General features: G+C 39.8%; 1 protein-coding gene across 1 annotated transcript in view; it reads left to right on the top strand.

Moving 5' to 3' along the window:
- The window catches only part of ST7 (suppression of tumorigenicity 7), a gene marked incomplete at its 3' end in the record, with an annotated part of 156,923 nt that overhangs the window by 122,314 nt on the left and 11,236 nt on the right, over window positions 1–23,373 (top strand). Inside the window, exons 10-12 of the mRNA XM_082001783.1 lie at window positions 7,591–7,663; window positions 9,196–9,298; window positions 19,967–20,117. Coding sequence (XP_081857909.1) covers window positions 7,591–7,663; window positions 9,196–9,298; window positions 19,967–20,117 — 327 coding nt within the window. The remainder of the gene's footprint in view (window positions 1–7,590; window positions 7,664–9,195; window positions 9,299–19,966; window positions 20,118–23,373) is intronic.

Raw genomic sequence — 23,373 nt, 5'->3', positions numbered from 1 at the left:
GGGTCATGGAAGTTGATAAAACTTGAAAGTGCATTTTATTTTCTCAAAAGCATCTCATAGAGTCAAAACTGGGGTCGTAAATGTAACAAATGAGGCTTTTCAAAATGAAACTATTCTTACTTTGTTTGAACCCATGCAGTTTCAACTCATGCTTTACCATATATAAACAAAGATGTGTGTATACACTAGGTGTGCACAAGGACTCAGCAAACGCAGGCTTAACCAGTATAACCCTTACAGTTCATGAGTCTCTGAAGGCCCATCTCAGGGAGTCTCAGCTCATTTTAGAACTCATCAGCTTCATGTGTTGTAAGATTTATTGGAATATAAAACAATGAACTCATTTATACTTTCCTATCTTCAGTTTCTGTTGGTCCCACTCCACTGCCTTTTTTTGACTAAGACCAAACCTGATTTATTGTATTTTGATAGCATATGAACAAATTATTTCCTTGAGCAGTCTGCCCCCACCCTGGGCTAAAAAGTTGGATCACATTATGCAAAACCTCAGCCTCTGCAAGCAGACACACTGCTTTACCAAAAGCCATGTGTTAAATTGTGTTTATACTATGTACCTGGCAACAGAGCTGATGTCCATACTCATTATTCATGGAAAAAGGGCCTCATTAGTGGGAAGGCATGCACTGTTGCTGAGCTACATCATTATGGTTTCAGAGTTCAGTGCCTGTCAATAGAGTGCAGATGACCTAAATACTGTTGAATTCTGAAAGGATTTTTGGCTCTGATTTAACACACATCCATGTTATTTACAGCAGAAATAGTTATGGCTGCTTAAGAGACTGTTCTTGATGGAATAAGCTTCTGGTATTCATAGTAGATAAAGTTTCTCTGCTCCTCTTCGCTTGCTTTTTGAACAGATTGTTTTCCAGTAGAGTAGGTATGCTTGCTGTGATGCTTAGAGCAAATGATTTATTAACTTCCCTGGGCAGCCAGTTGCTTTGATTGTTATTTTCTGGTAACCTGGGCACTGTGTGAAAACTCGGACCTTTCTGGCAATTGAAAGTCAGATTTAAAAACAATGGATGCCTATGTATTTAGTCATAGTGATGCAGTGGTTCCTCCCTAAACCTGCCCTTGCTTTCCTTTTTTAAAATGACAGTGTTTTCCAGTGACACTATAAGCCTTCTGGTTTGCAGGAGGAACACCTTATACAGATTTCTCTTTCACTTACTCCCTTGCAAAGAAGGGGAAAGACCATGTCACCATGTAGACGAGAGTTCTACTTGGTGTTCCAAGTTCACTTGCAAACATAATTTAGACCAAAGGATACACAGAAGGAAAGTGGTTTTTAAATAAAGAAGGTCTCATTCTGCTCTAGGCTATGACACTTTTTTTATTTGGTAATGGCATGCTTCAAAGAATCCTACCTTAAATTAGTGTCAAATCAAAATGCAGGCCTTTGAAGAAACACTTTAGAAACAGTCGTCTTTGTCTTGGAATACTTTCAGCTTAGTGAAATCCAAACAGTTAATATAAATTAGTTCTCTAAAATGTAGCCTATTCAGTGCTACTTTTTTTTCTCCAGCCCCCCTCAGTCCAGTTTCTTATTGTCCTTACAGACTTATGAAATGGGTAAATTCTACTGACATTGAACTGGAAGGCATTCCTTTTGTAGAGAGTTGCAGATTGATGAACCAACTGCATGTAGTCTTCAGTTATATTACCTATGGTCTCCAGGGGTTTTGTACGTATATATATTTGAGATCACGGTTCCACTCCATTAGTTTCATTAGTTGCCATGATTATGTTTTGTATTTTTGAGAAGATGTTCTACCTGGTAGAGCTAACTGGGTAGATGTTCTAAGTGCAAGAAAGGGTTTTCTTCTGAGTCAAAGACGTAGGAAGTGGCAGTATGGAAGCAACCATTACCTCATGCACACTATTTTATAATCTTTTTGTTTCTTTGAAAGAGAGAAAGTTCCTTATAACTAAGGTAATACCAATGCCTAGTCTACCTTCTCCGAGAGATGCAAATCAGGTAAGACCTCCAGTTTGTATAACAGCAGTGTCAAAAGAATAGTTTGGACTTTTTCCCATTAACACCTTTTTCAGCTTGTGCTCTTAAGAACTAGTTTCTTTTCTCCATGTCAAAATCGCTTGTCACTTCAGCTAGGTCTCTCTATCAGTTCTGTGTCCATACCATCTGATCTCTTTTTCTGCCATAGGATTCTGTGGGGTTTTTTGTTTCTCCTGCTTGTGTAAAGGCACAAAAAGCCTAAACTAATTGTACTAATCTTGCTCTTTCTAATCTCCTATAGGAGAAATGATTCCTTCCCCTCAAGATGCATTTAAGATTGAACTTGGTCAAATCAAAGGGGCTGACACCTGCCTGGTCACTGAGATACTAATCTCAGCAAGAGTTGCATATGAAGTGTTTACAACCAGCAGTGACCGTCAAAATCTCTCCGTAACTGAACAGTTTAAGTTTTAGTTGTGGTCATGGAGAAATAAACACTTTTTGTTTGTGCTGAAATGTTTTTCCCATCCTATCAGGGGACCAAAATCCAGGCCTTAACATACACAGTGGATATGTGTTTGTGTTTGATTGGGGTGTCTCCCACCACCGAGGAAGAATGTCAAAAGTACAGAGAATCGGAACTGCTTTGTTTTGCAAGCACAAAGTAAGCGTTAGATCATTGTGTTCATATTTTTGCTCCTTCCAGCATGTTTTCTACCACATTTTGTGGAAAAATGCAATTACTGTTCTCATGGGAGATAGTGCTACAGGATATTAGATCTTTCTGACAAAGTGTTTTTCCCCTGATGTTCAGTTCGTACTTTCCTTTATTGAATTCCATCCCATAACTCTTGCGTTTAACCATTTGTATCAGCTTAATTAACTTTCTTCCTTAATGTTTGTGTCTTTATAGATGACTGCATCTCTTTTCTGTCATCACTGATCCAGCCTGCACATATTTATTTGCTAAAGCACTTTCAATCTTTCCCATAAGCAATTTTTCCTACCACCTGTGCAAGAGTTGACACTCCAGCCTGCAGGTGCAGAGAACTGGGGGAGTTCTGTGCTGACAGGGCAGGTGTTGGCCTATCACTTAAACACTAGAGTCTACCGACAGGCTGAGAAAATGAGAGTGGGGTTCACCCCCAAGCCATATCACAATAAGTGTCCTGTATTCCACCATTTTTTGTTTTACCTCTTTGCATAACTTCTTCCAGTTTGTTGGTATACTTTCAGTTACATATTTGGAAATGTGACTGATTCCAGCAGCTTAAGGCAGTCTCTGTCCAGTGCTATATGAAGAAGAACTAGCAGTTTTACTGGAAGGATCTTAACTGTGCAAGTTATGTCCCCAGATCTACAGCTTATTTCAGCAAATATTTAAGTCCTATTAGTGTTGATAAGACTATTCAACTGTCTGAAATTAAGCCCATAGGAATCTGTATTGTTGACTTGGGAATAACATATGCTTTGGGGTCAAAATAGGGAAAAATTTCTAATTAGTGGCTTAGATTTTACATTTATTAATGACTAAAGCAATTGCAGCATACCTGTCACTTCATATTTAGGGCCTTCTGATCTCTTGGATAGGGGACATTGCACCAGTCCATGTCCAGATTCATCATTTCTTGGTTTAGTTTCGGTTTTATAAAAACAATAGATCCCATGACCTATTTAGATGATATATGGTGTATTCTGGATATCTTGAATGAGAGAAGTAGTGATATTATGGTTGCAAGTCTCTATCCGTAGCATCTTTCCATTAGTTCACTCTCACAAGCAACCGCTAATGAAGCAAAGGACCAGTAAGAATTCACTTTCCCAACCCTCCCCATAGCTGACTAGAGCTAATCGAAAGAAAATGCTCACAAACTACGTCTAGACTATTTTGTATTCTGTTTAAAGATACAAGCAATAAGGAAGAAGGAGAGTCTTTTTTGGATTGACACATCAGTTCTTATTAGGCAAAAATGCCCTGATGGTTTTGACAACAGAATAGCAGTCACATCTTTCAGCACATTGTGGGAGATCCACAAGTAATCACAGGAGGGTGGGAAACAATATACGTGAAGATATTTTGTCAGATGGCTCACAGAGCTGGACACAGTCATTTGTGAAAAACTTCACTTTGGTTCCTGACAGAGGACATCTCTCATAGGGCTAGTTTAGATGTGATTCCCTTGCTAAGTTCAAGTTGTAACCAGACGTAATTGTTTTATGCTTTTCTCTAAAATACAAGGGTCCAGTTTTGGAGATGAAGCCTAAATTATATGAGGATTTTAAAGTATTGTAGTGATCAGACCAGGATATAGCATAACCAAATACTTATGGTCTAATATGCAGCAAACAAAAAGCAAAATGCTTTTGGAGGGAAGTGGGCATGGACCTACTGAGGGCTATCTCCACAGCAACATAAAAATGAACATTTATATGTATATATTCCACTGCCAAGGGACTGTAGGTATCATCCTCAAATAATTGCTGCTTGCCCGTTAGGAGCACAGTACTGGAAAAGGCCTCCTGGGTGAGTCAGGTCCCTCGCCATTGCATTCGCTACATGATATTACCCTTCCATGAGCTGAGCAAGTTCCGTCTTAGAATTAGCTATTTTGTTTGCCCCACTATTCTACCTGGAAATGTGCCTCAAAAATTCACTTCTTGGAACTATCTTTTAATCGCTAGCCTAAATTTAATTCTGAACTGTTTATCTTTGTGCCAACATTACCTAAGCAGCCCTTCTCCTTTCCTGATGTTCCTTGTGGGTATGTGTGTAGGGAACAGTTCTATCTTCTCTCAGACTTTATTCCATGTAGATTGTTACAAAAACAATCCAGTTTTTCAGTTTACTTTAGTTGTTCTTGACCATGGGTGATCAGATTTGAACACAATGTTCCTTGAGAAATCCCATTTCTTCTGCAGGAATAACTCAGGTGGTGCACCTGAGCCTTACCTCACATCACCACATTTCCCTTCCTTGCAGATGCCAGCAGTTCATTGTGGATCATCCTGCAATCTATATGCACAGATGTTTCCACAGGAGCACGCACTTCCTACTAGAAGATACTGTTTTGTGATACGGTGTTTTGTTTTAGTATATTTAACCCTGTATCAAGCTCAGTTCCTACTGTATTATATCTTAATCTCTTAGCCAGTAATTGTAATATTCATCAGAACTTGGTCCATGCAACTTCCACTGAACATTCTCCACTCAGGTATCAATGATCTGATGCAGAAATTAACCTTTATACACGTAGTTAGATGGTGTTTGTGTGTTGTTGTCTTACTGTTTCACCTCATGGATTGTGTATTAACAGCTGAATTGCCATTTTCTTGCTGTCGTTCTGGTTTTGCTGGCATACCTGCTTTCTTTAATGAAATTGAGCCAGCAGCTTTCATCGGCATAGAAAATGTTTTTCCTCTGCTACATCCGTTTTATACTCCAGACCTCCTGATTCCTCCTACTTTTCAGCTCCTTCAAAAAGATAGAAAAATGAAGTGGTGCTCTCGCTGCATTATTTGAAGAAGTCTGAGCAAACATTCTCTTCTTGGTCCTTTTTTTATATGTGGAGTTTGCCTTTTGCCTGGGAAAATGTGTTTCCAGGAACTGCTAAGTAGACCTCTTGTTCTGTGTCATTCATGCAAAATTTTGTAAAGGTCAGGTCCTGAACCAGTGTTTGAACTGATGCAGGGGAAAATATTTTCCGTGAGGTAATGGTAGCTTGATGGCCCAGAGAAGCACTTACAGGTAAGGGGAAAATAAGGTATTCTATTGACCAATTGAAAACCTTCTAAATGACAGCACATCATTGTGATTTGCATTTTCTTTTTCTTTTCCATTCCTCTACCTTTCACTCCAGTTATGATTTGATTAATGAAGTTTATACTGAAAGACAGAGACTACTATTTTCTTAAAAAGGTCATTTCTGTTTACTGGAAATAACTTTTAATTCCTAATGTTAAGGAAAACCTGGTATAAGCAGGGTTATTGAAGGTGCTTATAAATGTTTTCTCCTCCTGTCATTGAAGATGTGCTTACGTATGTCTCTGTCGCTAGCTTCTATTAGTGTAGTAATTAACATATTTTATCACCCAGACTACTTTGCGTGCTGTTGGTTTTAATCACTTTAGTTGCTACAATTACATACTCCAGTGAAATTATAGTTGGAATATACTATAGGGGAGCCTCCAACAAGATCTTTACATCTCATACTTGAAGCACAACTGCAGAAAAAGACAATAGAGGGGATTTAACAGGTAGCATTTTCAAAGTGCCTCATTCTCGCAACATTTTCGGTCTAACAGAACAACATTCTGCTTAGTTGGTTGTTAAGAAGTGAAGGGTGGTGACTGCTGAGATGTAACTTGCTTGTCCTCTTTAACACCTTTTTTGGAGCCCTGTCTTGCAAGGCACTGGGGTTCAGTAAATCACAAGTGTCTCTTACCCCTAAAATTACCAAGTTCTATGGTAATTTCTTCTTTCTAATCAACTTTAATGACAAACTGAGGGACAGATAGTTTCTTAGAACAATAGTCAGGTTAGCTGCTGTTTATCTTTACAGTGGGCCTACTCCAGTGCCTTTTGTTTAATATTCTGTGTATTTGCTGTTTACTGTAGGCAGTTGTAATATTATCTCAGGGCCTAATGCTTCCTGTTTCATTGGGATATATTTACAGTAGTAGATAGGCAGTGTGCAGAAGTGTTTGCAGAATTCAGCCTTTTGTGGGGCGTGTTCTTTCTTCTTTTTTTAATTTATCTGTAATCTTTAACTTTTTGCTGATGGAGTATTTCAGTCACTATGTAATATGTGTCTGCTGGGTAGATTATTAGTGTGGAAGTCAATTCTTCTCTGTTACAGTGGGAACAAATCTATAGCTCGAGTCTGCTAAGCAGCATTTCTCTCTACCTTTTGGATGCTTTGTGACAATCTGCTGGTAGAGAACAGGTACAAATTAAGTTGAACTAATGGGTTAAGTCAGGTTTATAGCTCCTATGTGTCTCTGGAACAGCATAAAATAGCCAGAGAATGACTGGTGAATATTTTGGTCCAAGATCTCCTTAACAGGCAAAGCACTTTATTTTACTGTTGATCTTTAACTGCAATAAATCTAATAGTTGTTTGCTTGCAAGTCAAATCCATTATTATTTAAATAGCTGTCTTAACTTGTATAGCTGCCACAAATTCATATTAGACAACTGCTTCTGCGTGAAAACAAGAGGAGTGAATAAGATAGCCCTCAGCTATTACCTAGATGTTTTGTGAACTATGGAAAAATTCCTGTATTCCAGGTTACCTATACATTTATATATGCAGAAATGAGTTCTTTTGTTACGTCTCTGTCATGCCACTCTTTGAATTAGTTCTCTAGTGAACCCACTTTCTGCTTAAATAGAAGTTTCAGTGGTCATTAACATGGGTTTTAAAGCCTGTATATTGGGTCGAAATTTAAAAATCCATGTGACACAGGAGTACAATCCCAAGATCAGAAAGCATTCTGAATTCACTTAATAATTTTGCATATGGCTTGCATACTCTGAAGTATCAATCAAACACTTTTCTTTCTGCAGGCTTTTAAATTTTCAGATGTTTACGTTTTTCTTTTTTTTTCAACAGATATAAGCTTACCAAAATCAGCAACAATATGTTACACAGCTGCATTGCTCAAAGCCAGAGCTGTCTCTGACAAGTAAGTGCATAAGAACCACTGTCCAGCAAAATTCCTGATTTAACTCAAGATTTCTCTTAGCTGAGCCCACACCCTAACAATCTGCTGGGTTAGCAGGAAAATTCAGTCCTGCAGTAAATTCATAGAAGGACTTCATATATAAGAAAAAATTTGCAGTGATCAAACATTGCACTTCAAATATTACAGAAGAAGAAAAGAAGAGAAATCATATGAATTCAATTCTTGTTCCAGTTTTATGTATACTATCTGGGTGAGCTTTGGCTTCCTAGACAGTATAATGAAGATGCAACTAAAGGTGTTGTGTGGCTGAACTTCTTCAACTTTGTATAAACCTGACCACAAAAAGGTAATAACTAAACGTGGATGCACAGTGTCGTTTTACAAGTGCTGTCAGAAGACTGCTCATCTACTTAAATAGCGACAGGTGGGTTTAGCATTACTAAATGTCAGGGATTCCGAGAGGTAGATGATGTTCATATTTTTAGAGACACGAATATCTGCTCGTTCCTGTTATGGTTTTCTCTTGAGTCTCAACCTTCCAAGGTGCTGAGCACATCTGCTTGTTGCCTGTGGACTTGAGAGCATGGGCCTGCTCTGAAAGGGTGCTCAGCTCCTTGTGAGATGGAGCTCAAAAATCCCAATTCTGTTCTCAGATGCCTTCACACAAATCCCACGTGGAGTTGTGTCTGTGCACCTGAGGGTCGAATGCCTCCCTAAAGTTGGAAAGCAAGTAGAGTGGAAAGCCATTTTCTTGACTGACATCCTGATAGTTTTTGCTTTTAAAGTGTATGTACACATCAAGATCTAAGTAATTTTCTTTCATTCTTTTTATCCTGTAGATCGCCAGTACCTACTGCAACATCTTTCCTCCCTACACAGCGACTCCAGCTTGGGAGGGCAGGGCTAAGGTTGTCACAGCTTTCCCTGTGGTGTCTGCCTGCCAAGTACAGCTCTGGAGTTAGCCGTGGGGTGTGAGGTGAGAAAGAGATTGCATGGTCTGGTTTTTCATTCACTGGGGCAGATGATTTGCCCACAATTTGGGCATGCTACCCTCAATGGTGCTGCGGCCAGTAGACCACCTGCTACTGCTGCTGCATCGTGCTTCCATCCCAACCTGACCCAGGGGCATTGGGTTGGGAATCTCCCTAAAACTTCCCCAAACGTGTTTTTAATAGAAAGCCTCCAACAATAATTTGGCTTTTTTTTTTTTTTTGCTTTTCTTTTTTATGCAACTTCAGCCTTGAATATGCCCCTTAGCAAGGTACCTAGAGCAAATTTAGATTAGTGACAGAGAAAGGACTGTTTGAACTGACTTTCTGCCATGATTAGACGCAAACATGCTTTCCACTTCTGCTGGGATTTTCATTGGCCTTGATGTAATAAATCACTCAGAATTTCCACTTGCTATGGGAGTTTGGAGAGCATAGGGAATTGACTCAGTTTGGTTACATGGGCCCATGTTCTAGATTCCTTTTCTGTCTTTTTCTTACTAGCATATCTGACCTAATGTGTTTGTTTCTTTGCTTTTGTAGATTTTCTCCAGAGGCTGCCTCAAGACGAGGGCTGAGTACTGCAGAGATGAATGCAGTAGAAGCTATTCACAGAGCAGTAGAATTTAATCCACATGTGCCAAAAGTGAGTATGGAGAAAGCATTGTTGTAGCATTAACACTGCTGAGGACCTAGCTCCTGGTTTCTGTTAGATGAACGAATGACATTGTGGAAAGGGGAGCAAACAATGGGAAGGGAAAGAAACTGGTAGTATGCACAGTTTTTTTGTTTGGCTTTTCACATTCAGTGTCTTCTACTCTGGACTGCGCAACTTGAAATTTTAGCTGAAGTGAGTCCTCTTTGTGAACAGCAATTACATGGTGGATTGCAGTAGTAGCCACTAACAAATGCTACGCTGCAGGACAGAACCATACATAAAGACAGATTATTATTTACAAAATAGCTATTAAAGATCTTCTAGATCAAAATAGCATGTTTTATTTGTTTTGATGATTACACGTAAGAGTATGTTTTTGGCATGCTATACAAAGGAACCTATGTGTGCAGTTCATGGTGTGCTTCATATAAGCTGCATTAGTAAGTCCTTATGCAGCACCCTGTCATTAAGTTCTGAGAATGCAAAGCTCAGAGATGAAGAATTGCTGAGAACTACAAAGTAAGAAAAGGGGTTTATGTTCTAATTCCCTAATCCCCTCTCTAGATATGTATCTCAGCAGTAAGAATCTTGCCCAGGGGCTACTAAAGGCTAATGTATTTTATTATTTCATCACCCGATACTTAGTATTTCAGTCTGTAAGTTCATTGTAAAGGCAAACTAGAGCCAGATGCTTTTTGGCCTTTGGAGATCTGCTTCTGAACCTCACCCCACAAACCTCCTTTGGACTAGTATTGCCCTTTGAAAGTAAGCAGCCTCCACTGGAGAGCAGAAGACTGGTGTGTGTTAATGTAGGAAGCCTATTCATTAGGTACAGCTGAACACCAAGTCTGGTCAAGATAAACCCAAAACCTCTCTCATATATATACATGGATTGCGGAAAGTTCATTCCCATGCATTGGAGGAATGAAATATTTTCTCTGTGAGCTATATCTGTTATGCCAACCACTAAATAGCATGGTTATCGATCTGAAAGTTAGGCTGTTTGTTTAATAAAATCATCTAGACTTCCTCTACAGGCAGTTGGAAAGAAGGAGCTATCTTAGACATCTCTAGACAGACTTTCCCTCCGAGGTGCCTGTTTCTACATTGACTATGAAAGGAGCAACTATTTTCCAGTAAAAGCCTGATTTTTAGACAACAAGATTTAGGTGAGATGAGTCCCTTTGTATTATTAGCTGATCTTCTATTTTTGTGCCAAGCTATAAAATGAAAATATTAAATGAAGTTTGGTTCCAGGACTGCTTCTGTGGAACTCTGTTTACTTTCTTCCATCCCAATGGTTCTTGCACCAACACAACCATTGATATTTCTCTTCTGCCTGGTTGCCTGTTTAACTCTATTCCAGTCCTGTTCTGGGTGAACCTTTCTGAATGTTTTACTGAAGCCTGGTTAGAGTATTCTATCCTTGCTGTCTAAAAAAATTAGATATCTTGCCAAGCAAAGATATCAGTTTAGCCTGTCATGAGCAATCCTTGGGAGCCTGTTCCATTTTCCTCACCTCCATGCTTTTGATAATTCTTTTCATCAAAATCTTTTTTAACAGTTTGCGTACTAATGATTCCATATTAACACATACTGTTTCCCGCCTCTTTAAATGAAAGTCATTGCATTTACTTCTGTCATCGCTGGATCACTTGATTCTGAGTGGGGAACTTTTTGTTGTAAGTCAGTTATGCTAGTCTGGCTGTTTCATTCACTGTTCAGGGACAGAGATCATTGGCTGCAGTGGCCTCCACTTCTGTACATGCTCCTGATGTCCATCCTGCTATTGTCTCCACACTCTGCACTGCTATGAAACTGAGGCTAAGTCTTCGTTTACTACCTTTTTGCTTGTTCTTTTTCTGGTTATACTTAAGAGCTTGCTCTTCTTTGGTTTGACTTTCTTTGCAAAATCTACCTTACTGTAGATTTAACCGTGGCAGCTGCTCCATAATCCCTGCACTTCCAGACCTCGAAGATCCTGTTTTACATGTAGATCAGTACTTTCATTCATCACTTGTGACCCCCTTCTCACTAGCCAGCTTCTGTTTAAGTGTCTGTTCAATACAAGGCTGAATCTCCTTTCTCACAAGTATCCCCATGTGTGAAATGCAGATTGTGTGTTGTTTTCAGTACTTCGGATTTAAAGAAATTTCAGTCCTCTTCCTCACTTAAGTTCCTGAGCTTTTCAGTCAGTTCACATTGTTCATTGATTCCCTTGGTTTTTCAAAGTCTGTCGTTGTGAAATTGAAAACCTTTATGAAACATATAAATTATCAGAATAACAAGGTAGTTAACGGGAGCAGACTCTAAGTTACTTTAGTTCATATTTTAACATTAAAACAGTGTAGGCTAATACAGATTAATAAGCAGCACTGCTGATTTCACACTCACTCTTTCTGCTATTAGCTAAAGGATATTAAGGTGGGAAAAATATTTTTTTGGTTATAATTTTATGCACAGTGTGGATATTACACCTCCCACTCGATTATGATTGAAGTCATATCCAGTTTGTTCCTAATGAAATGGAGATAAGTTTTAGCAAGCAGTATCACAAGAAATCTAACAGTGCCAAAAAACTAATATGTCTTCAAAGCTTCTTTAGAAATTAAACACTAATGAGTCTCTTGTTCAGACTGAGGAAGAAATAAATTACAAAGGTGACAAATCATTTAAAGCATTTGCAGAGTTCCCAGCAGAAGTCTTGAAAGCAGGGAACTGCACTACTGAAGAGGGAAAAAATTGGTTCGATATGTTTCTGGTTTGTCTCAAAAGGAGATTTTACCATTATCAGTCCAAATCATTAAAGTTTAGAATTAACACATAAAAAGATTATTATTGGATATGCATTTTCAAGACATTTAACGGGAAATAGCAGATTTTTGCTAGTGAGGTAATGCAGGGAATACACTCTGAACACACTGAGAAATGCTGCTGAGCTGGATTTAGCAAGAAAGGAGACACGAGAGTCTCCCATTGTGACCTGTTGGAGGTTTGTTGTAAAACCACCATGGGATTCTTACAATGCTGCTGATTTTTCCCTCGGAGATTATGGCCAGATTGCAGTCCAGTGTTCCTTAGAGATGTTGCAGAGGTCAGTTGTACTTCTTACATTTTCTTTTCAATGTAATCTAAAGATGTAGGAACCGCGTAAGAAGCAGCAGTTTAAAAGTCCCAGATTTCCATCTTTACACAGAGGTGAGAAACCCTGCAAAAACACTTAACCTTCCGCATAGAAACCAGCGTGTATGCATGGTTCTGGGAGTCTTCTCAGTATGTGTTGTGAAGATGTTGGCACCCACTTTCATTGATTCTAGATGACTACGCATCACCTTGGTTTTTATTTTCTGTCTGCACAAAAATAACTTTTACAGAGACCTAATATGGCTGACAGTCTCTCTTCAGGCAGCCACCCTTCCAGCAAATAACCCTTTTTTGACACAGGTCTTTTCTTCCATTTTTGAGTACATTTCAATGACAATGTAATTCTCAGAGATCAGTCTATTAAGTCTCAGCCATAGATGATAAATTCTCATTGTTTTTTGGAATACACTGACATCAAGATGTGACACGTGGAGGTACCAGAACTTGGCTTAAGTGAACAAAGGCAATACAGAGCTCAGTGCAACCTGCCAGATCTCTCCAGGAGGCTGGGCAGCTGACCTGGCTGTGCTGTTTCTGGAAGCAGAGTTCTGCAGGGTAAGGACAGCTCAGGTGTGTCAGCTCAGGTGTGTCAACTATGATTGTCAACTCCTTGTTGACTGCAGCAAAAATGGAATCACTGTCAAAGTGATCACAAGTTCTCATTCTGAAGTCATCTTCCCTGTAAAAAGCTTTCTGTGCTTGAAAATGGCTTAATTTTTATAAGCTGTACCAGAAAAATACCTGATAAAAGATATTACCTCTACCTACAGTTTGTCTTGTTTATGTTACTGAAACAAGTCAGCTACTGCAAATTGCAGCATTATGCTTTGGTAGACACTGCCTATGTAAAAAGAAAGCACTTCACCAGGCAGAGTGTTTTCAGAGTTCTCTTTAGTAGAAGAAAAACATAACCAGTTGCAGAATGAAGACAGCATTGAAGCTCAGAACTACAGTAATAATCTGCCTAAAGCTTAGTTATCAAACTGAAAAAATTAATTTACAGCAGCTTGAGGGAAAGAAACACTGAGGATCTCACAAACAATGACTGTCTTACTATGTAGAAGTAGGACCTACAAGTAAGTGTTCAAAGTCCATTATATGTTGTTTACTAAAGGAAAGAGGACAAAGAAGAGCTGTGAATTTCACTATGAGAAGAATCACAACAAATTGTATCACTTGTTTGTGAAGACTTGTCTGAATTTTTTTCAACCATCTTTATCTTAAATGAGATTCTATGGACTAGTGTCCTTCTGTTTTAGTGTAGTGACATGCACTGTGGGGTTCTGGTCCCAAGGAAATGTGCTGACACTGGCTGACAACGTGCTGCTCAAAAATTTAAGAGTTAAACAAAAAGGTTTTTATTGCCACTAAAGCAGTTGGGGTATCACTGTCATTCCAGAGGGTTTTATATGGAAAAGAGGGTAGTATATCCTATGTCACAGAGAGTGCATAATTTGTGGAGTGTGTGGAAAAAAAAGGTATATGTTTATACACACACACAAGACTTCATCAATATTATTTATGTGTTGTGTTTGGAGCTTCCCCACTTACATGTAATGCAGCTATCCCAAGCTAGTCCTGATAAAGTACCACAGCTGTTTCTGGGACATTCCTCAATTGTGGAATACCCTTTCTGTACTGATTTGCAAGGCTCCCTCCCTGCATTCAAACTCCTCCTGAAGAGGCCCCACCCCACCCTTTTCTGTCATTTATGACACACAAGCTATTCAGTAAAGTGAAAGGGGAGAGAAAACAGGTGATGGTCCATATATCCAATTGTTAAAAGTGAATCAAAAGTGCAATCTGCACACAGTTGTATGGGTTTGCTATGTAAGCCAGGGGCTGAGTTGATTTAAAGAGAGTACCTGCTGAAGTTTCCTGTATTTGAACCAAACAACTTAAATATTGATACTACTTTAAGAAATGGCAGTTTTGTGTGTAAACAGTTTCTTAAAAGGATATAACAAACCATTCACTTAAATACTTTCAAGTTTTCCCTTTCATCCCTTCTCATTTCTTTCAAATTTTTTTTAATAAGAACTGTGTCTGTGTGTATGCTTGTGTAGTTTCTAGTAAGTTGTAGTTGCTAACAGAAACAAATAATGCAAACAAATTCATATACCAGATGGGAAATGAATGTGTTCTGCACACCCCATGATATTATAGAGAAACTATTCCAGACATGTTTAGGAGAGTTTTTAACTGTTCAGTGAGACAGTGATTTGGTTTTGTATCTCCAGCAAAAAGGCCAAACTTCTTAATTACCATCAATCCAATGAGAACTTGCAATGTGACCTAAAAGTGTTTTTTCTGGGCATGTAGAAACCAGTATTTTGGAACTGTTTTAAGCTTGTACTGTTCATTCCATGGGGAGGAGGAGAGTTCCTGTTCAAACAATGTTTAATTCTCATATTCTGGCCTGGAGGGGATGCTGTCACAGGTGCAGGAGTGACTATTGCCTATTTGTGGCCTGAGCTGTAATTTCAGAGGCAAATTGCACAGTTGAGGAAAAAAAGGAAACCTGCCTGAGACAGATTGATTTATTTTATGAAAGGGCACTGAAGTAGCTCATTAATGTGGAATGTTAAAAGCACTCCCAGCAGAGAAGAATTAGTAGCCAGAGTGCTGTCAATATTATGAAATAAATAATGTATGTTCAGTCAATTCAAGTAAGAGAAATGTAAACTCCACCATGTTGCATATCATGTGTACAAAGTCCATTGTCATCCTCCAAATGCTCATTAAAAGGCATATTCCCATATGTGTACAGAATGGCTATAGCTAAGCGGTATCTGTTACAATGTTATGTAACTGGCCCAGAAGCCCTCTGTGGAAGCACACAAAAAATACTGATACTTTTCTTGTAACTCCTAAACTGTAGTTTTTTGACAGGAAAAAGTTTGGGGTGAGAGAAGAGAGAGACCAGAAAAACAAAAAGGACAAGCAAAAAAATCCAAGCCAAAACAGTGCAGTGGAGAAGGGCTGACTGAGCAATCTGTTGATGACGGAAATTGCTGCGCAACTTTAATATTCACTCATAACTTGATGAAGACTAGGTCATTCTTGCTGAAATTTTCTAGACTGTCTTTTCCGAGACTATTCCTTTTTTAAAAGATCATGGTAACTCCAGATGGTGGTGACAAGCTATTTCCTGTTCTAATTAAACGTCTTCATTTGTCATTGAAAAACAAATGCAGTTGGAGATGTGCTGGGCTTGCCATCTCCATTTCCTCCATGATGGCTAGCTCTTTGCTAAGTTTCTTCTTTAGCCTGTTACTTGATTCTCCCTCTGAAGTGGAACCACGCTTGGGATCAGAGCCCTGTCAGGATGACAGAGGACTCCTGTCTTCCCTGTGTATTCAACATATTGAAAAGGTAGTGAAGTTTTATTTCTTAAATTGTAAAGGTCACGGTTGAATCTGAGAGGATGCCAGCGCATCAGGAGTTACAATTACTAGGGAGGCTGTCGAGGTGTAGGTTGTTTTCTTGTAAAGCCAGATGGAGTTCATACTGGTATGAATTTTAGTGGTATGGTAGGATCTTGTGTCTATATTAGTCCTGTAACAAGGGCTGTGCTCTGGACTGGGGCCTTCGGAAATGCTGAGATATAAAATAGTCAGATTCCCACCCTGAAGTCTTCGGTGGCTGAAGAGAAGACTGTACCTGTCTCATATAGTATCTTTGATTAAGTGCAGTAGCAGCCTCTTGGAAAGTACAATCAGATGTCTTTGGCTGTTTTTTTTCCCAAGAGCTGGAGATACTTGTTGCACACACAAATCCATCAGGACTGTGATTCACACATTATATGGGCAGCATGAGGACTGCAGCTTATTGGATAGTTTTTGAAGAAAGATTTTTTTCATTCAATTTTATTTCGCTGGAATTTTTCTGCTTGTCCAATCCAAAATGTTTCAGGGCGACTGTGTTGATATCATGGACAGTCTGCTATAAACCCAGCATACTGCTGGGACTCAGTCCTGCCCGCCAGTAGCTTGTAGTTACCCTAAAAGGGGGCTGCCCGTGGCTGTTGAACAACAGCAGCAGTTGAACACCAGTTGGTTGGTCCTAAGCGATAGGCGAGCGTCGTTCCGAAAGGGCGGGCAATGGCCTCTGTTGCCCTTAGCCGATCAAAAGGGAGTCGGGTTCAGATCCCCAAATCCAGAGTGGTGGAGACGGGTGCCGCGAGGTGCCCAGTGCGGTGACGCAACCGATCCCAGGGAAGCTGGCGGGAGCCCCGGGGAGAGTTCTCTTTTCTTTGTGAAGGGCCGGGCGCCCTGGAATGGGTTTGCCCCGAGAGAGGGGCCCGCGCCTTGGAAAGCGTCGCGGTTCCGGCGTCATCCGGTGAGCTCTCGCTGGCCCGTGAAAATCCAGGGGAGAGGGTGTAAGTCTCGCGCCGGGCCGTACCCATATCCGCAGCAGGTCTCCAAGGTGAACAGCCTCTAGCATGTTGGAACAATGTAGGTAAGGGAAGTCGGCAAGCCGGATCCGTAACTTCGGGATAAGGATTGGCTCTAAGGGCTGGGTCGGTCGGGCTCCAAGTAGACCCTGAGCCCTGTCAGCCAAACCTCCAGGAACCTGAATGCCTTCTGGACTCTTGAACTGTCCTTGAAAATACAGCAATGCGTGAATAGATAATGATATTCTAGGACATCAAGACCATCCTCATCTTCATGGACAGTCATATCTCTCCTTCCATAATAATCAAGCCCTACCTACAGCTAGGTACCTTTTTGGTACCCATTACTCCTATTTAGAGAAGTTAAACAGATGGAGGCCTTCAAGTGCTCTCTCACAAAGCAGACTTGCCATTTCTTTGATTAGCTCTATTCTGTACTTGCGGAATTTGATCTTTATGTTTCTGAAAGTGCCTGATGAGAACTGTACAGATTGTTCCAGACGAGGTCTCTCTGGGGCTGTGTACAATTAGCATTCCTGCTGGAAATGCCTCCAGAATAAATTCACTGACAGTTTGTATGCCTAAAACGTGTGGCATAAACCAAAAACTATTATGAGGGCCAAATAAGACCTGAGCCGCCTGTCAACTTTATGTGTGGGTCTTCTTGAATATCACCAAACCAGATTATGGACTTTTTGTTTGGGAAAGTAGCTGTGATAGAGTAATGAGGGAGGAGTATTTCACATTTTTGATCTGAGGAACTTTTAAAAATAGTTTTTTCTTTCTGAAACTGAGAAAAATGCAGACGGAAAAGAAACACAACTAGGTGAGGACTAAGAATGATTTGCAAGTGTCAAGACATATCCTTCCATCTGGTATTTCCACTTGATTTGTTTTTAGTCACTGCTAACAAGCAATGCATAAGAATCAAAATAATCAGATGAGTTTTCATCTCAATGCTCCTAGAAATAGGACATTCCTTCCTGGTTATTCTTTCCCCACAAATAGTGATACAGCTTTGGGGTTGTGTTTATTTCCTTTGATTGAAATATTTAATTATTGAGAACTTAATTTCTCATTTACTTTTGGAAAAAAATATGGAAAGAAGAGTTATGTTCTAAATTAATAAAACAGATAGAAACCTGCAGCTCTTGCAGCTGTATTCCATTCTATTCAACAGGTATAATGTGTGTTTTTAAGAGGGTAGTACATTCATTAGGGCAGTGAATAAGAATGTTTGCTTTATCCCTGTAAGCCTGGCAGCTCCCTCCCTCTTGTCAGCTCTTTATTCTGTTCTCTCTGTCACTCTTAATCCCCTGTCCTGCCTACTAAATTGCAGCTTCCTCCATTAATCCACCTGCTCTGCAACGCTCTCAATTTTTTCTGAAAGGCTTTAGGGGAAATCCAAGTATCACACATATTACTCCCACTGCTAATTCAGGTTCTCCTTCTTTAATACTGTTACCTGCATCAGAAACGTGTGTGATTTCTCTTTCTTCTTTGAAGTATTTATCTATTTCCCAGGGTTATCAGTCCTCTGCTTTGGTCACGGTCTCTTGCACTCGGTTACCTGTTTGCTAGCTCCTGTCAGACTCCTTCAGGCGAAGCAACTAGCTCTAGGATGCCCTCCGTAACATCATGCCATTCGTGCTCCTTTCCCTCTGGCCTTTCCTCTTCCTTTCCTGGAGGCTGATTTTCAATTTTCATTTATTTATTTTACCCTCTTCTCTCCTCTTTTCTGCACCAGCTCACACACTGAGCAGGTGCTCAAGCATGCCCGGCAGTCTCCCCTTCACAAAAGTCAGCATTTAACAGGAGCTGTGGAAGGTGTTAACCTTCCAGCCTCTTGCTTCACCTCTGTGTCAAGTTGTCTTCTCTTGGGTGCCTGCACTGGGTCATTGTCAGTCCCTAGGTCCTGCAGTCCTCCTCCATCCAGACCAAAGCAGAGGCCGGAGCGCAGGCACGGAGGCCCCAGTGAAGCGGAGGGGCTGTGTGCTCACTCTCTTTTTGCCAGTAATTAACCATAACTTCCTTTTCCGAACCTTGCGTTAGGGCCTGACAGCCTACTGCCTGCCTCACCTGCTGCCTCTTGAGTTAAATTAAATAGTCTGGTGGGGAGAACATTTGCTCTTGGGCATCCTGGAAGAGAGTGACAGTTTCCTTAAGTTACTGAAGAGTAGTCAGCACACAGCTGGGGAGTGTTACGCTTCTCTAGAGGAGAACCGACAAACAGGAGTTGATTCGGCAGCCTGTGATTTCTGTCTGTCATTCCTTCCCCTGTACAGCATGCCAACAAGGGGTGTATCTTTCCCCTCCACTAACTGGAATGTAGTAACACCAGTGATGAGGTAATGTCTGCTGAACTGGTAGTGGTCTAGTTCATGGGCTGGGGAAAGAGGGAGAATCACCTGCTTGACTAATGTCCAAGACCTCTGTCTTCTCCTGTGGCATGAACCCTCTGTGTGTTTCCTCCACTTCTGTTATGGGGGATCCAGTAACGGGGAGAATTGCTTGTGAGTTTAGTCAGTGGTGCTTGTCATTTTCATATCATTTTCAATAACTATTTCAGGTAGCGTGTTTAAACATCCAATACTTTTTTCTTGGAAATCAGGTACTTCTTACATTTTGTAACTTTTTTACTTAGTAACTTGTTGGTAGCCGCTTCGGCATAGGCCTAGCAACCAGTTGATGGCAATGCAGTAAAGCAACCTGTGTGCAAACTATGAGTACTGCATGTTTCCTTATAGAAGTACTATGTGCATCAAACTGCTTAATGCCTTCTTCATTTTATTACACTTTTAATTAAAAAGCATTTGTAATTAGAGTCTCTTTTCTGCTTTGAGCTCTTTTTTCCATCTCCTTTAATAAGAGAGAAATTCTGTATAGTCCCCCTACTAGAGTTGAAAACATTAACCATCTGTCAGCATATCTTAGTCTGTGGGAATAATTCAATAATTATCTTCAAGTGCAATTGGTGATATTACACATTTGCTGAAACACTTATGAGGGAAAGTACTTTAGGGAAATAAACCTGTCAGTGTGCGTTGTAGAATTGCAAGCAGGTTTTGTGTTTTTTATTGCCTCTGAAATAATTGTGCTCTGCTTTTTTATTGCAGTACCTACTAGAAATGAAAAGCTTAATTCTGCCCCCTGAACATATTCTGAAGAGAGGGGACAGTGAAGCAATAGCATATGCTTTCTTTCATCTTCAACACTGGAAAAGAGTAGAGGGGGCACTGAATCTCTTACACTGTACATGGGAAGGCAGTAAGTAATTCTCTTTCTTACGAAGGCACTAATAAATTATTTTTATTGAATGTAATGAGAAAATAATAGCTTTTTGTAAAGTATAGTATGTGGGAATTTTGGAGGTCAGTTATATCCTCCCCAGCATTGAAATACTTGAAATTCAAACTGAAAATACAAACTTCATTTAAATGAGAAGGGTTCTGAATAGTTGCATTGTGCTTTCTGTGTAACACTGAAGAAAATTTTCCATCTTCTTTGTGACGTATTTTCTTATTCATGTATAGGGGATAATAATTTACCTTTCTCATTCCAGAGTTGTAGACATTTGTTTGTCATTATTTGAATGCTTTGATATTGGGAAATTATGAAAGTGTCTTATAAGCAGAAAAAAAACCAAAACACAACAACATAAAATACTGTGTTGTTTTATACTGTTCATTAATATTTAATTGGCAAACAAATGAGTCCAGTGGAGGACCACTAGGTTGTATAGGGGGCTGGAACATGTGAAGCAGGAAAAGGTGCTTGGTGAGCTGGTTTTATGCAACTTGGAAAAGACTTCTGGTAGGTGAAGGAGGGATCCAGTTGCTGTCTTCCACCACCCAGTGGAGAGATAATATGGAAGACAGAGTCAAAGTCTCAGAAGGGCAGAGAGGAAAGACAGGAGGCAATAGACACAAGCTGCAGCAGGAGAAATTTCATTTAGACATAAGAAAAATATTTTCAGAATGAAAGTGGTGATGCACTGGAACAGGTTGATGGTAGATTGTGGCATCTCCATCCCTGGAGATACTTAGGGCTCAACTGGACATGGGCCAGAGCAACCAGACCTAACTTTGAAATTGGCCCTGCTTTGAGTACGGGTTTGGAGTTGTGTACTAAGCCTCTAACCTAAATTATCTTATCCTGTCTTTGAGATGTGTTCTTTTCAGGTTCCAGAGAATTAAAAAGTACCTTTTAGAGTCAGCCTTTGTGGGCTTTTTTAATGCAGATTTTTCTTTCTGATTCTTGCTTGCTTGCTTGCTTTCTTGCTTCTCTGCTTTCTTCTGTTCTCTTTTAGCCTCTCCATATGTCAGTATACCACTATTTTTTCCTTCTTCCATTTGCTGTTCTCGTTTAGGTTTGTTAGAAAAGATACAGTTTGACACCATGATAATTCCTACAGAAATAGACTCAATACTTCCATTGTAAAAGTGACTTACTGTCTCAGTCACTGTATAAGATCACCTGAACTTAGGTAATTTGCAATATAGGCTCTCTGAGGAAGCATTGGCTTTATTTCTAGGTGTACAGAGCACCTTGCTCAGTTATCCATACCATTCCCACCTGGGATTTGCTCTGCTGCATTGTTCCCTGTCCTACCTGCTCGCTCTTTTCCTGACATTTCTCCCAGTCTATTATTTTCTCTGTCATAGCTTCCTCCTCTGTGGCTTATTTTCAGTGGGTTGCTTTTATGTAGTGTTTCTTCTCTTACAGATGCTTGCAGAAGTCCTTTAGCCCACAGCCTTGTTATCCCATCATTATGGAGCAGTATTTTGCAGGGAATCCTAAATAGATCTTCTTTTGGTTTGTCAGGTTGGGGAGTCCCTAAAGGGGCTGTTTACAAGGACCAGCTTTTGGCACAGGACACTGACTGCCCTGCAGTCCTCCTGCCACCTGGGAAATCTAATCATCTGGGCCTGAAGGCAGCGTAGGGCATTCCCATCTAACTGCATTAACTGATTCCTCTCTTTATTACTTCCACACCAATCTGAATATGTATTTTATTAGCTAATATTTGCATAGTAGCTGCAAAGATGTAAATGATTATTATTGCATAACCTCTATAAAGAAAAATCCGTAATTCATTCTGTGCTGCAATTTCAGAGAGAGTTGAACAGTGCTCAAGAATTTTGTTCAGATTTTGCTCACGCATAAAGACTCCCATGGATTTTAATGGTTTCACCAGTATCTAGTCCAATAATCATAACTTTTGGTCCATATCTTAGTCTGGGTAATATTCTTTACAGATGTAGTGAACTATTTATGTCACTCTTCTGTCCTTTACTTGCAAAAGGTTTCCTTAGAATCTCTGTGCAATTGTAAGTTAAAACCAGTGGAAACATGATAGAGAAATTACATTTAATTAAATACTAGTTCTAACCAACAGTCTTCATACCGTACATGGTCAGTTGCCCTCACTTTCTTTCTAGGTATTTATGTACTTGCCATGTCTTTAAAGTGTGCTGTACTGTTAGCATGCTTAAGTAACCACAAGTCTCACTTTAGTAGCTTGTATGTAGTAATCCAATGCCCACATATATACACTATTCAGTGTTGCAGGAATTGAGCAGAATTAAGTACAGTCAGTCAGTCACTTGGGGAATGCATTTTGAATGCTTCTGAGGAGATTAAGATCACTGCTAATTAAGACAGCCTCTAACAAAGCTTATGCAGATATGTCTTTGTGATATATTCAACTCTGAAATTCTCAGAGTGTTTTTCCCAAATTGCATTCAACAATCGAGAAAAGTGAGGTGATAAAAATAATTAATATTATCGAACTGGAGTATTGGTAGTTTCCTGCTCTGTCTTCATTCTATCAGTCAAAGTACAGTTTTACTCATGGGACAACTGAAAAAGCCCAAATGACACCATGTGAAACGTTGCTCTGCTTTTGATCCCAGTGTTCTGTACAGAACGTCTATAGTTTCAAGAGTAACCAAATTTCAAGAGTCTGAGGTGCTTGTTTGTCACTGGTTTCTAAACTTGTGTCATGCTTCCTGTTGTTTGTGTGAAGAAGAAAAACCTAGGGGTTCTCAAATGCTACCGTGGCTTTTACGATGAGTACCAGGGTTGAATAGCAAACTGCCTCTGTGCTGCCTGAATTGATTAATGTAAAATAAGATCAGATAATACTGTAAGAGTCAGGCAGAGAAGTACCTCTGTAAACACAGCTGATACAGATGAACAAGAGCACTTTCTTCCATGGCTGATAACATTGCTAAACAAACTGTTTTGCTGTAAATATTCCATATTTGGTCTCATGTCAAAGATGACTGCTTAAATTCAGCAAAATCTATACAGATATTTTTTGCTTGTTTTCTAAAACCAGTATCTTTACTGCCCCTTTTTATTTTTATTAGAACCTTAATACTACTGTGATTCAGGGTAAGGCAGTAGAGGCTTGACTGTCTGCTTAAATATTAAGCCAAATTTGAAGGAAAAATTTGTGTTAGTGATGTTGAAGTGATGAGCATTGAACGTCCCTCCACATATGTTGTTGTACAGATGC

This window comes from Phaethon aethereus (assembly GCF_964289735.1).
Source record: "Phaethon aethereus genome assembly, chromosome: 1".
Taxonomy (NCBI): domain Eukaryota; kingdom Metazoa; phylum Chordata; class Aves; order Phaethontiformes; family Phaethontidae; genus Phaethon; species Phaethon aethereus.
This window is presented reverse-complemented; position numbering and strand designations above follow the sequence as displayed.